The sequence below is a fragment of the Pantherophis guttatus genome, chromosome 9 (genome assembly GCF_059756535.1).
Source record: "Pantherophis guttatus breed Tessera chromosome 9, ASM5975653v1, whole genome shotgun sequence".
NCBI lineage: Eukaryota > Metazoa > Chordata > Lepidosauria > Squamata > Colubridae > Pantherophis > Pantherophis guttatus.
Window position 1 is genome coordinate 15,744,328 of NC_142071.1, and position 17,961 is coordinate 15,762,288.

The 17,961-nt window shown below is 42.1% G+C and overlaps 1 protein-coding gene and 1 long non-coding RNA gene across 4 annotated transcripts in view; both read left to right on the forward strand.

The window, feature by feature from the left end:
• ZMIZ2 (zinc finger MIZ-type containing 2) overlaps positions 1-14,552 on the forward strand; it is a 99,231-nt gene extending 84,679 nt beyond the window's left edge. For all 3 annotated transcript variants that reach the window (XM_087875644.1, XM_034436919.3, XM_060693524.2), the window contains 2 exons: positions 10,285-10,575; positions 12,739-14,552. In XM_087875644.1, the coding sequence (XP_087731770.1) occupies positions 10,285-10,575; positions 12,739-12,846 (399 nt within the window). In that variant the 3' untranslated portion in view covers positions 12,847-14,552. The remainder of the gene's footprint in view (positions 1-10,284; positions 10,576-12,738) is intronic.
• Positions 14,553-15,649: 1,097 nt separating this feature from the next.
• LOC148112486 (uncharacterized) lies at positions 15,650-17,704 on the forward strand. Its single transcript, XR_015729327.1, has 2 exons — positions 15,650-17,333; positions 17,465-17,704. It is a non-coding gene; the product is annotated as an uncharacterized LOC148112486 (long non-coding RNA).
• The last annotated feature ends 257 nt before the right edge of the window (positions 17,705-17,961 follow it).

Consider the following 17,961-nt stretch of genomic DNA (forward strand, 5'->3'; position numbering starts at 1 on the left):
AGAAAACTCATGTCATTGTGACAGGAAGCGATAAGTGTTTATTAGAAGCCTCAGTGATATCATTCATTAGGGTCATGATATCATCACGCAGGTGATGCAAGCTGCTTAATTTGCATCAATCACATAAGTGTCATTTGCACAGCAGTAATCAAGATCAAGGGAGGTACTAATACTTTATAAAGCCTTAGTAAGACCACATGTAGAATACTGCATCCAGTTTTGGTCATCCCACTATAAAAAAGATGTTGAGACTCTAGAAAGAGTGCAGAGAAGAGCAACCAAGATGATTACGGGACTGGAGGTTAAAACATATGAAGAACAGTTACAAGAATTGGGCATGGCTAATCTAGTGAAAAGAAGGACCAGGGGAGACATGATAGCAGTCTTCCAATATTTGAGGGGCTGCCACAGAGAGGAAGTGGTCAAGCTATTTTCCAAAGCCTCTGAAGGCCAGACAAGGAATAATGGATGGAAACTGATGAAGGAGAGATTCAACCTAGAAATAAGAAATTTTCTGACAGTGAGACCAATCAACCAATTGAACAGAAGTTGCCTTCAGAAGTTGTGGGAGCTTCATCACTGGAAGCTTTCAAGAAGAGACTGGACTGCCATCTGTCAGAAATGGTGTGAGGTCTCCTGCTTGGGCGGGAAGTTGGAGTAGATGACCTACAAAGTCCCTTCTAACTCTATTATTCTGTTATATGTTGTGTCATCACTTACTCCCTTGCCTTTCCCATACCAATAAAGAAGTTGACTGTTAGGCACACAACACACCAACATACAGATAGTCCTCAATTTATGACCAACATTTCTGTTGTTAAGTGAGACATTTGTCAAGTCTCACTTAACCACAGTTGTGAAGTGAATCACTGCAGTTGTTAAGTCAGTAACCCAGTTGTTAAGTGAACCTGGCTTCCCAATTGACTTTGCTCATCAGGTCACCAAAAGGGGATCGAAGGACCTTGGGACACAGTAATGGTCATAAATATGAACCAGTTGCCAAGCATCTGAATTTTGATCACATGATTGTGGAGATGCTGCAAAAGTCGTAACTGAAAAATGGTCTAAGTCACATTTTCCAGTGCCGATGATTACTAAACAAACTGTTGTAAGTCGAAGATTACTTGTACTTTCGCTTTTTTTTTTATAAAATAATTTTTATTAAACTGTCTTTAAAAACAACACAAAAAACAATCACACATATATAAAAACAAAACGTCAAAACGTAACGTATTGAACATTACATAACATTAATGGTAATTTTACAGCATTTCGTATCAACTTATGTACTTCGCTTTTGTAGTTCTTTATTCTATCATTTCTATTTACTACTCAATAGTAGAATAATCACATTACTCCAACATATATATATGTATATATGTGTGTGTGTGTGTGCGTGTATATATATATATATATATATATATATATATATATATATATATATATATATATATATATATATATATATATATATATATATATATATATATATATTTGTTTTCTCCCACGTAAAATTGGAAGTGTCTTGGCGACATTTCGACGAAGTCTCATTCGTCATCTTCAGGCTGGTGTTCTCGGCTTCGTGCTTCCAGGAGCAATGTGAGATCGCAGCTGTCTCTTCCTTTTAACTGCTAGTGGGGGTGTGAGCTGATTGGGTGGGAACTTGGCTGTGTTCTGATTGGGTGGAGGTGTGTTCTGATTGGTTAGGGGCTTGGCTGTGCTCTGATTGGATGGGGGGTTGGTTGTGCTCTGATTGGCTGGGGGTGTGTTCTGTTTGGGTGGGGGCTTGGTTGTGCTCAGCTTAGTCTGAGTTGCAGGGGGATTTGAGCTGGTGAGCTGGTGAGCTGCATTGTTGTTGTTTCATCGTGTTAGGGACTCGTTTGTCAATAAGGGCGGGTTTCCAAATAGCTGGTAGGCGGGAGGTATACCCACGATGAATGACACCAGACCCACACTCACGAGAGCCACACAGGATGTCACCACCACACATCCACGCAGAAAGCAGACTCAAACCCACACTGATAATGAGCCACGACCAAGGACCAGAAGCCAGACCGCAGCTGCCTCATTAGCCACTTTAAACCCCTCCAATCCATACATGAAGCAGACTGACACCCACCATGAAGAGCTCGCACGGCCACAAACACGAAGCCAAACAACAACAATGCAGCTCACCAGCTCAAATCCCCCTGCAACTCAGACTAAGCTGAGCACAACCAAGCCCCCATCCAAACAGAACACACCCCCAGCCAATCAGAGCACAGCCAAGCCCCTAACCAATCAGAACACACCTCCACCCAATCAGAACACAGCCAAGTTCCCACCCAATCAGCTCACACCCCCACTAGCAGTTAAAAGGAAGAGACAGCTGCGATCTCACATTGCTCCTGGAAGCACGAAGCCGAGAACACCAGCCTGAAGATGACGAATGAGACTTCGTCGAAACGTCGCCAAGACACTTCCAATTTTACGTGGGAGAAGACCCGAATAACCAAAGACCTACATATATATATATATATATATATATACATACATATACATACACACATACACATACACACACACACACACACACACATTATAATATTCATTTGTTCTTATCTACACATTTATATTCATTTATATTTATCTCTCTTTATTTAATGTTGTTCAGTTACTTTAAGTTTCATCAATATTAAGTTTTGCTTTTTAATACCTTACAAAAGTGTCCCCTCCAAGGCACATCCCTTCTCTCTGAGCTGATTGTCTCTCCTTTTAGTGTGTAAAGCAGTGAATGCTGAAAAAGCCTCTCATGCCTTCTGTTTCTGCTTTGAATCAAGCTGACCTCCAGCTCTAGCATCATGACAAAGAGAAGAAAATGTCCCAGCCTTCATTTTTTCTGCACTAAGGGTTTTCCTCTCTCAGCATCATTATCATGAAGTCCCTGCCCTGCCTTGCATAGGAGAGAGAAAATTCAGCCAGCTACCAGTAGGTGGCTCCACAAGATTCACAGGAACATAGAAATGTGCTTTACAAAGAATCTGAAACTTCACCTTCTCAGTTATTGTCCACAATGACTGACAGCCAGTCAATGGAGTGTTAACCTGTTCTGTGGGACAACCTATTCCCCAAAGCACCTGAGGGCAGGACAAGAAGTAATGGTTGGAAACTTATCAAAAAGAGATCCAACCAAGAACTAAGGTGCAAGTTCCTGACAGTAAGAACAATTAACCAGTGAAACAACTTGCCTTCAGAAGTTGTGGTTGCTCTGAAGCTGGAGGTTTTAAAGAAGGGATTGGACAATCATTTCTCTGAAATGGTATAGGGTCTCCTGCTTAAGCAGGAGGGTGACTAGAAGACCTCCAAAGTCTCTTCCACCTGTGTTATTCTGTAAGCTGGACCACTCTCCAGTCTGTGAACATTGGCCTGCAAAGTGAGCCTTGCTCATTAAGCTACAACCTTGTCTTTTCTGCCCCCCTCAAGCCCAGGATTCAACTAAGAACTTCAAGATTTACTGGGTTTAGGCTTTACCCCCTGCACGGTGCGCCAACTGAGTTATCAGCTGGGTAACAAAACTCTCAGCTAAGGCTGAGAGCTAATCCAGACTCATGATTACAGGGATGCTGGGCGTGACTGGATCTCAGCACCACTTGAAGAATTGGCACATCAGCTGTTGTGATGCGTGACTTCCGCTCTTGCTAAGCAGCCAATTCCCAATCCCGTCATGCAGAACTGAGGGAGAGCCACATTTTGCATGGCACAAACTGTCTTTCTTGGCCAGTTCTGCTCATTGTGTTACCAGATTTCCTCTGTGTGGAATTCCAGGGTGGAGAAATGAATAATGAAACAAGCCAATAATACCCCCCTCCAAAAGAAAAATCACCCAAAGTTCCAAGTGATTCAATGCATAAAAGAAGCCTCATGCTAAAAACATTCCCTTAAAAATAGCAGGTTTGAGGGACTTCAGCCTACTCCATGTAATTTTGAGAGGAATTTAATTTCAGGCAACCCACTAAGCCAGGAAGGGAAGAAAAGAAGGGGACTATTTGCTTCATCAGCAGGGGGTCCTCATCAGATTATCTTCAGGGGAAGGGGCTTTCTGCGAAAAAATGTATTTTGCGCCTCTGCCAGAGACCGTGAGGAATCAGACAGTTCCTCTTTCAGGTGACAGAAGTACTGAAGCTGTTTGATGCTGGAAGAAGTGCTAGGCAAACATTTCCTAGACGTGTGTGTGTCTGTGTGTGTATTTCTGTGAGTCTGCACCTTGTTAAGGTAATGGATGAAAGCATATATCCCAGTCAGAATAAGGCACCGCAACAGAACCAGAAATAAATCTCTGCAGTGCAGGAATGATGCCCAACATCCTGAAGTCAGTTAGATAGAAGTTTAGATGACTTGCACAATGGGATGGGATGGAATGTGAAGGTGACATCAAGGGACAATGGGAAGAGATTCTGCCTAGGTGTTTTGACCCCGACTCCCGAGCCTGTCCTAACAGAGGAAGAGGACTCAGAAGGTGATGGGGAGGAACTGACAAGGCCTCCCTCTCCAGGACCCTCCTTTTTGGCAATGCCTCAGGTTCCATCCAAAGGCCAGGAGGAACAGCCTGGGATGTGCCAGGAGGAAGGCATATCGGAGCACCAATTGATAGCGAGAAGGATGAATCCTGGCTTGATCCCAGGCAGCGTCGGAGGGAGAAGCGTGCGCAGCAACGGAAGAGGTGTGGGAGGGCCAGAGATTGAGCTGAGTCATGGAGCCACACCCCACCAGGAATAAAAGTGGGTGGGATTGCTCTTCAGGCTTTGTGACGGACAAAGTTAAACCCTGAAAGTCACATCGTGATCTCTGAAATTCGGCTTGGATATATTTTGGACTGAACATTGACTAAACTCTTGTCTCGTGGATAATTTTTTGCTCCTGGAACAGACTGAAGATAAGTCCTCTTCTGCTTTATGGGAGTGAAAACGGTCTTGGCAGGCATTCGGCAGTTTATTTATTCATTTTATTTATTTTATTAAACTTGTATGCCGCCCTCTCTCCCAAAGGACTCAGGGCAGCTCACAACGATAAAAAACACATAAAATTCAGTATTCAAATATAAAAACCAATACAATCCCCTTTAAAAACCCCTTCAGTCCAATCCGGCCAGGCCAAATAGCCATGTTTTGAGGTCACGGAGGAAAGAGCGAAGGTCAGGGGCCATCCGGAGCTCCAGGGGGAACTGATTCCACAGAGTAGGTGCGCCTACAGAGAAGGCCACTCCCTGGGAGTCGCCAGCTGACACTGTCTGGCTGACGGGACCCCAAGAAGGCCCTCCCTATGAGAGCGCACTGGGCGATGGGGAGCTGTCACTGGCCACAGGTGGTCCGCCAGGTACCCCGGGCCTAAGCCATGTAGGGCTTTATAGGTAATTACCAGCACCTTGAATCTCACCCGGAGGGCAGCCGGTAGCCAGTGCAGGTCCCGCAGGAGGGGTGTAACATGAGAGTGTCGGGACACTCCTATCACTACCCGCGCGGCCGCATTCTGCACCAGCTGAAGCTTCCAGGTGGTCTTCAAGGGTAGCCCCATGTAGAGAGCATTGCAGTAGTCGATCCGGGAGGTGACGAGCGCATGAGTTTGCTGCCAAAACCTTGGTCTGCCAAGAATTCTAATCTGTAGGCTTCCGGTCTGGCTTCCATCGCCACCAGATGGTCCTCTGAGACCGCCAGCCCCGTTGCCTGTAAAGAGCCGCCTTTACATCTGAAAGGCGGCTTGAAAAACTCCATTTCCTGAAGGAAATGTGAGACAGAGCAGGCGAGGGCAGGTAGAGCCCTCTGGAAGTCCCCAGAGGTTTTTTTTTACTCTTGGGGACGAGCAGGTTGTGGCTCCCTATTTTCGCTCACCGCTGCTCCGGGCTTCGGGAGAACTCTGCCTTTTTGCAGAGCTAGGCGCTGGAACATGACCAATCAACGAAATTAACAGATGGACTAATTAAAAAGGACGAGATTTGGACTTGGGACCCTAAATCGCAAGTATTTTTAATGATTTTACAAGCGTTTCAGAGTGAAGGAAAAAAAAAGTTTAAAATGGCGACTGCTGAGGCTTGAGAAGAAGAAGAAAGCCGAAAGTGAAAGTCCTTCTGTAACAAGCTACAAAGTAGCGGAATAAACTGCTCGCTAGAATCTGGAAGAAAAATATCTATTTTAAGTTTCTTTTCTCTTGGAGATTTGTACTTGATCTTGCTTGGGGAAAAGTTTTCTTTCTTTAAAGTGTGGCAGGATGGCGTTAAAACTAATAAAGCCTGACAAACAAGCAGTGGGGGGGGGTTTCCCCCATTTACAATTATGTGAACAAGTTCTGAGCTTACAGACTCAGCAGAATGGCTTTAATTTAAAAGAATTTGTCCAGGAGGAAATGGCAAGATATCACAAGACTGTGAACCAGAAACTTGAAAAATTTAGGCAAGAAATTAAAGAAATGATACAACTAAAGTATGATAATTTGCAACGAAAGATTGTAACAGTGACTAATGCTTTTTCAGAAATTGTAATAAAGATGGATACAAATATCAAGTTATTAGAGTCCAAAATGGAGGAAGTTGATGATAAGATTAATAATTTGGACAATAAAATACAAATAATTGAAAATGATTTGACAAATATTCAAGACAATAGTTTAGAAGTAAAGTCTAAAAAGGAAGCTGCTCACGAGACTTACAATGCAGAAGATATAAAGCAAGGGATTGAAAAAGAAATTACAATGATGAAATACAGGCTCACAGAATTTGCAGTTAGAATGAGAGGGTTACAGGAAAATAATAGAGATGATTTAAGAAAAATATCTGCTCAAGTTCTGGCCGGGATTTTAAAGGTTCATCCTGAGGAGGTATCTTGTAAGATTGACAAGGCTTATAGAGTAAATTCTTGGATTGCAAAGCAAAGGCAATTGCCTAGAGATGTGGTGATTTATTTCACAGACAAAGAAATAAGAAATGATATTGTGCAAAAATCTTTTAATTCTACTCTACAATTGTATGGAAGAAAGATCTGGATATATAAAGAGTTGCCGCCTAAGATTTTAAAAGATAGAAAGAAATTTGGATTTTTGGTGACTGAGCTTAAGAAACAAAATATCTCATTCAGGTGGGACGTTCCAGTTGGTATAATATTGAGATATCAAGGAGAAAGATATCAGCTAAATACTGTTGAAAAAGTGGAAGAATTTTACTACAAGGTTCTCCAAAAGCAAAATCAACAAGAGATAGAAATTCAAGATAAGCAAAAGGAGGTGGAAGTAATGGAAAAACAACAAGTTACAGAGGTCCCCGTAGATGAGCCGCTTCTGGATTCTCCTTCAGAGGTCTCAGCTGGACTATTTATAAATACAAGAGAGGCGGCTCTGGATTCTAAAGTGATGACTTATCAAGTTATAGACCAGCATGGAAATCAATCAGTTGATATAAAACTCATAGAACCAGAATGGAGATTTAAGCCACAAAAGCAAAACCAACAAGATCAAGTTATAGATCAGCATGAAAACCAAACAGTTGATATACAATTTATAGAAAGGAAATCAGGATGGAGATCTAACCCACAAAAAGTCAAGAAAAGAAGAAGCAGGTCACACAAAAACAAAAACTTTTAAACCAAACAACAGTGTAATGCCAGTTATTTAAGAGATGATTGAATACATGAAAAGATAGTTGAGGCGAAGTATTGGTTTATATTATCCTGAGGAGAGTGACAGACTTCTGCAGTGCTGTACTTTTGGGATGTGAAAAGGGCCTTAAACTGAAATGATTGGAACTATCTTTTTTTTTTTTTTTTGGACTCTTTGATAAATATACTACGTTTATGCTGAGCTACAAGGCGAGAGAGTTATGGAATTGGGGCATGCAGATGATCTGGCTGTCACCCTATTACGGTGGTTGGAATTAATAATTTGGATAAAAGACACCTCTACAGACACTATATGGAATACAAATATAAAGTCACTCGGGTGGTGGTGGTTGTTTTTTTTATGAAGGTATTTGCTATTGATGGGGGCAGATGGTAATTGAAGATACCGAACATACTGTTGGAATTAGGATGTGATGTTACCCTAACATGGGTGATGGAGTTTACAATCCAGCTGAAAGACATTACAGAAGATATGGATTACAAGCTTAGTCTTTTTTAAGAGGATTTTATTTACATAAGGGAATATTTTTTAGTGGTGTGGGCAGAAGAATAAAGATATTACGAATTATTAAGTATGGTAGTCTTGTAGGAAAGTGGGTGGAGACAGGTTAGTTTATTGATTGTTTAGTTTAAGAAAAGGGATATTATGTTTAGATATGAATATATGTAAAAGATTTGAGTTAAGAGATATAACGATGGGGTGAAGGAAATGGAGACTATGAATTGAATAAATGTTAAATTAGGATTTATTATATAGTTTTATAGCGGAAGATTGCTTTGAAATGTTATATTAATATACATAAAAGATTTGATTTAAGAGATATATGTATGGGGGGTAGGAAAAAGGTAGATTATGAGCAGAAATCGCTAAACTGGGAGATATAATAATATTATTATGCTAAATTAGGAGTTATTATATAATGTTATAGTAGAATGTCATTTTGAAATGTATAGTATAAGGCGGATATGATAATATTATTAGAAAGAAAGGGTCAGCATATGGGGATGGAGTAAGGGGATGGTAAAGTATTATATAATCTGTTATGAATTTGGGTTTTATTATGAAGAAGCCACAGGGGGAGGGGAGGGGGAGGGGGAGTTAGGGAGGAGGGGGGGAAAAAGGGGGGGAAATTTGTATTTGAAAAACTTTTTCAATAAAAAAAAAGAATTCTAATCTGTTTACCTAATAAAATATTGGCAGGCGTGCTTGGTATTACGTTTGCCTGTGTGAGGAAGGGGGACAGAACACTAGGAAACAAGTAAGAGAGGAAGGAACACCCAGTGGATTAATGGTTAGGGGAAGAAACTTAAAAAAGATCCACCCAATGGATCAAACAGTTTAAAGTGAAGGGTGGAAAATTGGTACCTTCAGACTTGCTGGATTCTGTTGCTGTAGTCTTACAATAAAGTAGAATTAGCTCATTTGGTCATGTTTTCTGCCTGGATGACCAGGAGGGTTGATACGCCTCCATCCTTGTTGCTAACATGAGACATGTCTACAGCTGGATGCTTATTTTGCTCCAAACCAAAATGTGTAGAGGTAGTCCTCAACTTATGATCACAATTGAGCCCAAAATATGTTGCTAAGTGAGAAATTTGTTAAATGAGTTTTGCCACATTTTACGACTTTCCTTGCCACAGTTGTTAAGTGAATCGCTGCAGTTGTTAAATTAGTAACACGGTTGTTGAGTAAATCTGGCTTTCCCTTTGACTTTGCTTGTCAAGTCATAAAAGGGGATCACATGACCCCAGGACACTGCAACTGTCATAAATATGAACCAGTTGCCAAGCTTCTGAATGTAAATCACATAACTACGGGGATGCTGCAATGGTCATAAGTGTGAAAAATGGTCTTAAGTCACTTTTTTCAGTCCCGTTGTATCTTCAAATGGTCACTAAGCGAACTGTTGTAAGTTGAGAACTACCTGTATTTGGCTTGTGTGATGAGAGAGAGCCTTATTTTATTTATTTATTTATTTTCTGTATTTATTTGCCGCTCATCTTACCACAGGGTAACTCTAGGCTCTTTTATATAACATAAAAGCTAAAACATAAAAAAGTTAAAAACAAACATTAAAACCAAGGACACAAGTGGACGGCAGGGGCAGAGTGGTGGTGGTGGTGGTGGGATCTCTTATTACTCAATCAACCACCCCCATTGTGCTGGGCCCCAACCCTCCTGTCTGTTGATAAGGGACTCAAGACCTGGGTCTGGCAGTCGGCCTGGGGCCCAGTGGGGGCCCAGTCCAATGGGGTGGTTGGTTGAGTAATAAGAGATTCCCCCTCTCCCCCCCCACTCTGCCCCTGCCCTCCTCTTGTGTCCTCTTGGTTTTAATGTTTGTTTTTAACTTTTTATGTTTTAGCTTTTATGTAACTGGAAGCCGCCCGGAGAAAATCCACTGTTGTTGATCATTGAGGCTGGTGTACAGACCCAGCCAAGTCAACAAAAGATATGTCTTAGCAATACATGGGAGTGCAGTCTCCTGGGAATGTGCACAGGTTGAGATGGGAGAATATTGGGGGATGAAGTGGCCTACACCAGAGAAAGGGTCTGAATTGTGGGATGGTGAAGCTCTCCCTGGATTGCAGCTCTGCCTGCCCTCCTGTTTCTCAGCAGTTTTGCTGTCTTCTTTTGCGATTGCAGATGCCTCCATCAAGCAGGATGGATCCTTCTTCACACAATCCTGTGCAGCAGGGCCTAAACAACCCCAACCTCAGCAATCAGCCGGGCCAGCAGCCACCACCACAACAGCAGCAGCAGCAGCAGCCACAGCTCCACCATCGGAATCCCCCTGTTCCTCCCCCACCATCACGCCAGGCACCAGGACAGTCAGGCACCGGAGGCCCAGCACACGGTGGGGAGCTCCCTTTCAATCCTGGTCCTGGGATGGGAGCACCACCTGGACCTGTGGATGGGCCTGAACCTTCCCTTGACGTAAGTAGCATGGGGCTGTGCGTCCCAAGCTCACCTTCCCCTCTTTCTTTCTGGATATGCCTGAAGACCCAAATTCCCTTTCCCCTCAGCTGTGCCCATGTGTAGGAACACAACTGGTGTGATGTACCTTAAGACAGCTGGACATCAGAAGGTCTCCAAGGGGCACATAAAGTGGAGGGAAGGAACCCAAACTAGTGTCTGCCTTCCCAGTATATTCTCCCCTGCTCCCTCATTGTTGAATGGGGTTATGCAAATCCTAGTGGCTTGTCAGGAAGGCTAGGAGTCAAAATAGGTACCTTAGAAGCTTCTACAAAAGTTGGCCCAGCTGGGGGACATTGTCTACAGAGATTCTCAGTTATCCAGGTCATGTTTGTCCCAAAGGTACTTTTTCAAAAGGCAACGGAACTTTCTTGTTTTTCTTTGAAGAAGCTTCTTCAGCTCTGAATGAAAGGATTTACATTCCTTGCAGACAGCTGGTCTTTTGCATTCTTTTTCTCTTTCCATTCCCCACCATTCTGTGAGAGCTGAAGAAGCTTCTTGGATGAGAAGCAAAACGTCTTCAAAGAAAAACAAGAAAGTCCATTTGCCTCTTGAAAAAGCACCTTTGGGACCCACATGGGGGAGCAGACTAAGGAATGAGATACACACTTAAGTCTCTACAAGATCTGTTTAGCACCTAGAGCCATACCCACGTACAAAATAAAGCTTTGAAAAATTCAGTTCTACTCATTTTAAGAGGTAGTTTGGGAAGCAGAAAGGGCTTTGTTAAGGATATTGTTGTGTTAACCAACCAGCAGAGCGTAGAGCACAGGGAAACGGTGCTGAGAGCGATGAATAAAATACATACAAACTGGTTTATCAAAGTTTTTACTTTATAGTAAAAAACAATCTCATAGTTTTTTAACTATGCTAGTTTTTAAACAATCCAAGTCTTTGCCAGTGAAATCAGTCCAGTGATACAAGAGTCTTCTTACCATACAAAACAGCAGTAAATAATAAACAGCAGCATATTCACGCTGGTAACAGATCACGATGGTAGCATATCCACCCACGATGGTAGCATCTCCACACACGATGGTAGCATATCATCAATGATTACATTTCAGCTCCCTTCTTAAATACAGTTACAACAGAGCTTATCCAATCAGGATACAATGACTCAGCATTACAATGACTCAGCAGTACTTCTTAAAGTCATATAATACATATTCATGTTAAAGTCATAGAACACATATATTGTCCATATATTGCCTGGGCAACCTGTTAGGCATACACCATATCCTAACAGGCTTGTTTGCCCACCCTATCTTGCAGATAGTGGAAAGACCTTTCCCTGCAGACTCAGGGCAACATTGCCATGGTTAGGCCATGGCTTATTTAAAAAGACAGTCAATATTTATGCCTTTCTTTCTGCCATAGGCTTTTAATATAATTGCATACAATTTAAAATGCAAGTCAAATAATAAAATCAGACATACGAGAATTGAAAAGATAGTAATTCGCACAAGGCTTGCAGCAATGTCGCCAGATGAGAAACATAGTGGTGTGGTAATACTATTAATAGTCCAATGGAAGGCCATCATCTTCACCTTTTGTCAGAAAAGGGAGAACTGGGTGTAATCTTTGGAAGAGGGCATTCCAGCACATTATTATTATTTTAGTGCATGGCAATGGTACATTAGTCAGGAAGCTACAAGGCTAATACAGAGTAGTTATTGCCTGCCTTATTATTCAGCATAACTCCAGCACAGGGGGGGTCCCATCCCATATGTTGGCTAGTTCAGTGTATTGCCTTTGTCACTTATTGATGGCAGACAGACCCGTATCAGACAGTCAAGGCAGAAAAACAACAGTTTGATTTAAATATTGATTATACTGGCGCTGAGGGCTCAGCCCCAGAATTACGGGTCTCCATTAAGAAAAGGTCAAGTGCAAAGGCAAAAGATCTCAACCTGGCAGTTAGAAGGCGACACCCTCAGATTTCTACTGTGGGGATGGTCTCCATCTTTCTCCAGGCCTCTTGCCTGAGATTTTCATGTCCTTTTCCCCCATATCATTTTTCTTGATTGTGTATGTTTTTGAACCTGCACTCTGGTCACGTTTGCGATGTTCTACCACTACAGAGCTAGCAAATAACCCTGATTATCTCTGTCTTGTCCTCAGCTTCTTCCTGAGCTGACAAATCCAGATGAGCTGCTGTCCTACCTGGGGCCCCCCGACCTTCCCAATAATAGCAACGATGATCTGCTCTCTTTGTTTGAGAACAATTGAAGCCACCCCAGATGAAACCCAGGCATCATGTTCCACCTACCATGTCTTCTTTCTCTCTCTCTCTCTCTCTCTCTCCCTCCCTCCCTCCCCCCTCTCTCTCTCACACACACACACACTTTCACTTACAATTCATCCCGTAGCTTCCTAGGCTGTCATCAAGAGAGAGACCTTGCCTTGTATCCCAGTGGTAACCATGAAGCCCTACTAGTGAATCAGTGCAAGGGACTTTGGCCAGACAGCCATCTCCTTTTCTTAGGATTGCCTCTTGTCTATAAAAGGGCTCCCATGGGAGACTAGGAATGCTTGGTTTACTTGTTTTGAGAAATCCTTCCAGCCCAGGAGAGATGGTGGTGCTGCTGCTGTTGATGGGGACTGTTCCTGAAAAACGGCTTTTTATCATGTTGCTCAGGCCAGATCAGGTACAGGGCATTGCCTTGTTTCTAATAATAATCCCAAGATATCTCCCACAAACCTGCAGCCAGGGCAGGAAGAAATGCATTTGGTTAGCCTTTGGAAATGTTAGAAGAACTGACAACTCCCATCATGTGCATCATTCTTGATATCTTGAGATGAGTATGTCTGCCTGATCATCTGAACCTATGAAATGAAACTGACACCTCACACTTCATCCATTTTCCTAATGGATTTTAAAGAACAAATTCCAAGGAATATCAGAGCTCCACTACATCTACAGAAAGCAGATAAAGCTTGCCTGCTTTTATCTGTCCCTGGATCTGGAGCCCTCCTCCCCATGAGCTACAGTAGTTCTTCTTGTCCACCCTCTACAGCCTTGATATGGACAGAGCAGCAGTTCACCTAGCGGTTTCCAGCATTATGGTGAGAGCATCCTCAAATTCAGATGAGCAACCTGCCCACTGTCTCTCTCTTCAAAAAGAGGCTGTACCCTGCAGAAGGACCCCAGGCAAATTCCAGCTAGGAAATCTTCCCCTGCTGACTGCAAAAGTGAAGAAACGCATCTCTGACTGAAAGAACCAAAGGTTCTTCAGATACAGCCTGACAGATTACCTCCGTCAGTTGATGGATCCATCTACAAGCACAACAATGTACATAATGTAGAAACACTAACAGAAACAAAACAAAAAAAAAAGCAAGGGTGGGAGGAAACGAAATGGGAGGGATGGGAAAGAAAATGTTTTAAAAACTCATCACACTTGTTGTATAGTCTCATGGGGCTCCCCAGGCGTGGGGCAAAGGTCCTCTGTATAAATGTGCATAAGCTTCCTAGACTGTAATATAGACCATTCCACATGGGACAGAGTGCACCATCCAGAGATGTGATGCTTTTAGCCATAGCCAGGGCCTGTCCCTTGCATTTGACCTGTGGGGATTCTGCCAAAGGAGAGTCTGGATGCCGAGATTTTACCCATTTTAATCCTGAGCCCCCGAAAGTTAAGTCGCAATGAGACAAATCCAAAAACCTAAGTTTTAAAATATGTGTGTGTGTTGGCCTTCCGTTCCCTTCCATCCTGCCCAGGAACCTACTTTGGTTAAGGGTTGCATTTGGGATGGTGGTGAAGAGATCCCAAATGTGGTCTGTCTGTGAAAAATCAAGCCATTGTTTGTGGCCAGGTTTCCTGAGCCAGGGAGTCCCTGTGTCCCAAGTGCTGACAGCTCTGTTGACTTTCGTGTATCTTGTTTCATTATTGCTATATATTAAAGGATTCTTTTTGGTGGGGCTCACCAAATACCTTTTGTGGGCCATTGACTTTCAAGTTTGATTGCTTGCGGCCTCAAGGGGTAAAAGTGGGAGGAAAGGGCAGGTCACTTGGTGAGTTATTTTCTCCTCTGCTTCTGTAGAATGTAGAAACTCATTTCTTGAAGACACAAGTTGATGACCAACCCAAGGCCAAAAAATATTGAAATTGGCAGCCATGTCAAGGAATAACCAGGAGCACAATTTTAATTAGGGCATAACTATAATTATTTGTGTGGTTGGAGATGGTCTGTTGTCACAAGAGGCAAAATAACCTTGAGGGCAATTGAATACAAGTACTGCAGAGAATACCACTTTGGAAGGGGAGAAACATTTTAGGGCCATGCTAAAAGGTGGAGGCTGAAAGGGTGCCGAAAAGAAAAACCTATAAATAGCTATTTAAAAAATCTCTCCCTCTCTAAAACAGATCGACGTTTCTCCTCTTTTAAGAGAACCTGGTATTTATATGTCCTCCAGTAAAAACATAAATCTTACCTCTTCTAGGTCTTTGTGCTAGAATTCAGTAAACCTTGGTCCATTTTCATTCAAATCTGAGTGTTTGAAGGAAAGGAAACTCGGCCACATGCTCCTAATACCATCATTAGAATCACCCCATATGAAGCACCCCAAATCAGCTACTATCCTACCAATGGTGCGAACATCTCTGAGCCAGACAGGGTGCTGGGATTGTCATGCATGTCCAGGTTAAGCCTCTATGTTTAATTGTAGGACTTTGTGCACATCAAGGAAATAAATTACTGCTGTGTTAGTTGTCCTGGTATGCCTAGGAGAACGGAAAGTTACAATACTTCTCAAAAAAAGAGAGAAGGGAACATCTCACAAGTAGCAGTGCCTCCTTTGTACTAAAGAAACTCCATCAATCTGTGATATATAGCCCAAGTTTTGATGGCCCCAGAATAATTTCTGCTGCAAATTAGAGATTTTTGCAACCTCAGGAAGCAAGTTGATGGCATTGGGCCAGTGATTATAATGGCAGTGCCCAGTGAGCTGGATCTTGATGTAGCTAGAGACAGCTATTAAAATTACTGAAATTTTGGTCATGTCTAACTAAACTCCTATTAATTTCAGGTATGACTGAATCTGGATCTAGCCTTCCTGTGGGCATGCATGTTCCTGTCTCTTTCAAGTCTAGGAAATCTACCTTACAGGTTTCCTTTGAAGTAGTCCAAAAAGTTAAGAATGTCTGAATGAAGAAGAATTGACTCCTCTGAACTATGGTGCTGGTGTAAATTATTGTGCATACCATGGATGGCCAGAGTAATTAACAGAGGTGTTAAATTGTATAAAACAGACACATCACTCTAAGCTAAAATCATAAGGATATGTGTGAGTTATTTTGGCCATGTCATGTGTGCAAATTCATTGGAAGAAGGCAATGATGCTAGGAATGGTTGGTGGAAAAAGAAGAAGGGTCAAGCAAAGAACTTGCTGGCTTGATAACATCAAATCTGATACAAAGATGAACATCCAACAACTGAAAGATGCTGTGCTTCACAAGCTAGCATGGAGAACACTTGCCTATAAAGTCACCAAGAGTTGGACACAACTAAATGGTTAAAACAACAATTCCAAAAAACCACCTTGGTGAGAAGAGCTTTTAGCAAGTTGAATCTCATTCCAAGACTGAGTCCCAGAGTTCAGCTGTCTGACATTTTGAAGTCACCCTGGTGTCGGACATAGAAGAGTCTGAAGGTGCCCTGCATAACAGGAGAAGGGTCACTGGTACAGCACTGTATCAAGGTTCGATCCCCCATCTCCAGTTCAGCAGATTAGGTTGCGAAATATATTTGACTGACTTTAGTCAGGTAGTAGTTGGGATAGATGGAATTACAACCGGTCTGGTAGATTGCAGGTTCCTAGTAACCTAGGAGAAATTCCAGGGTTAAATGTACTCAAGGCTATTTCTAAGTAAAAGGGAGATAGGGAAAGCAGGCAAATGCCCGGAATTCCTGAACCCCAGATGGTCTCCAGGAAATGGAGGAAATTTCAAAAATCAAAACTTTGGGAAGGGAACACAGTATGAAATTTTTCCTGGAGCATTAACCAACAAGGGAAGTTCGAAAGGCACTTGTTTTGCACCCCAAGACAAATTTTGGGAAGGAATAAAAATGAGCTAAAGGCAGTTCTTGCTTACAAAGCACCCTACTGCAAAGCGCAAGGAAGGCTTTTAGAACAAAGTGGAGAAATCATTAAGGGCTAAAGACAACTTGATTGCTTAAAATTAAATTTCCAAAAGGAAATGTAAGATGGAACAGAATCTACATAACATAGTATTAACAAAATATAGGAAGCACAGTAGAACGTATAATTGTCAGCAAGCACATCATTCTTCCAGATTATTTTGCCTGGGGATGTTAATGATGTTGGGTCCTGTATGCTGAACTTCTGCAGATTACTGGGAAAGGGCAACAGCCAAGATGCCACCTTAAAAAAAAAAAGTAGCAAGTCTTGGAAATAAATTGGTATCTCGATTGAGTCTGCCTCTTGTGGTATGTAGAAAATTAATGCTGAGGATGATAAGTATTCCCCTACCAGTTTCCAGATGGTTGATCAGGAGTGACTGGAGGAGAATTAGGTAGTCTTGCAGATTCTGAATGTCCTCTCTAGGCCCTTCAGATGTCCCTAATTACCAACGCATGCCCAGAGAAATACCCTATTCGGCACTTTTCCTTTCTTGACGTACAGACCGTGAGTGAAAGCAAGAAGAGGTCATTTTGACTGATAACTCATAGCTCATGAGTTCAATATCCAGGTAAGACCATTGCTAGGAATCGCATGCCTTCAATTATGTAGGCCTACCAGTTTTCACTAATTAATAATGTACTAGATTATAATACATTATTCAGAATAAGGCTTTTTTTTTTCTTCTTTCTGTATTGCCAGGTATTTGTTCTACTGACCACCACTATCACCGCAGGGGACGTCCCAACAAACATAAAGGTTTCTAATGAAGGAGTGCTTGCTTTTATCACTAGCACCAGCAAGTCTGAGCTTAATTTTATCCTAAGAGCGCTATACATCTTTTTCTTTTGCAGCTCTGAATTGTCAGAAAAACATCTGCATAAATGTTGCTACATGTTGTCATTCTGTTCTCACTAGATTACAATAAATAACTGAAACTCAGCTTAACTCAAGGTTATTCCAGGTGAAGAACACAACTGACCTTTGATTTTGAAGCCAGCCATAATGAAATGAAGGCTTGGGGGGAAGAGGAGTGAAACTGAAAGAAACTGGTCCATTTTTACCCACAAAATAATCCATTACTTATTACCATTGATTTTAATTCTTATTCATTCTTTCTCTGGAAAGAGATGATTGGGCTCATTTATTACCTAGTTGACATAGACAACACAAGAATACAGACACATGCATGCCCCATA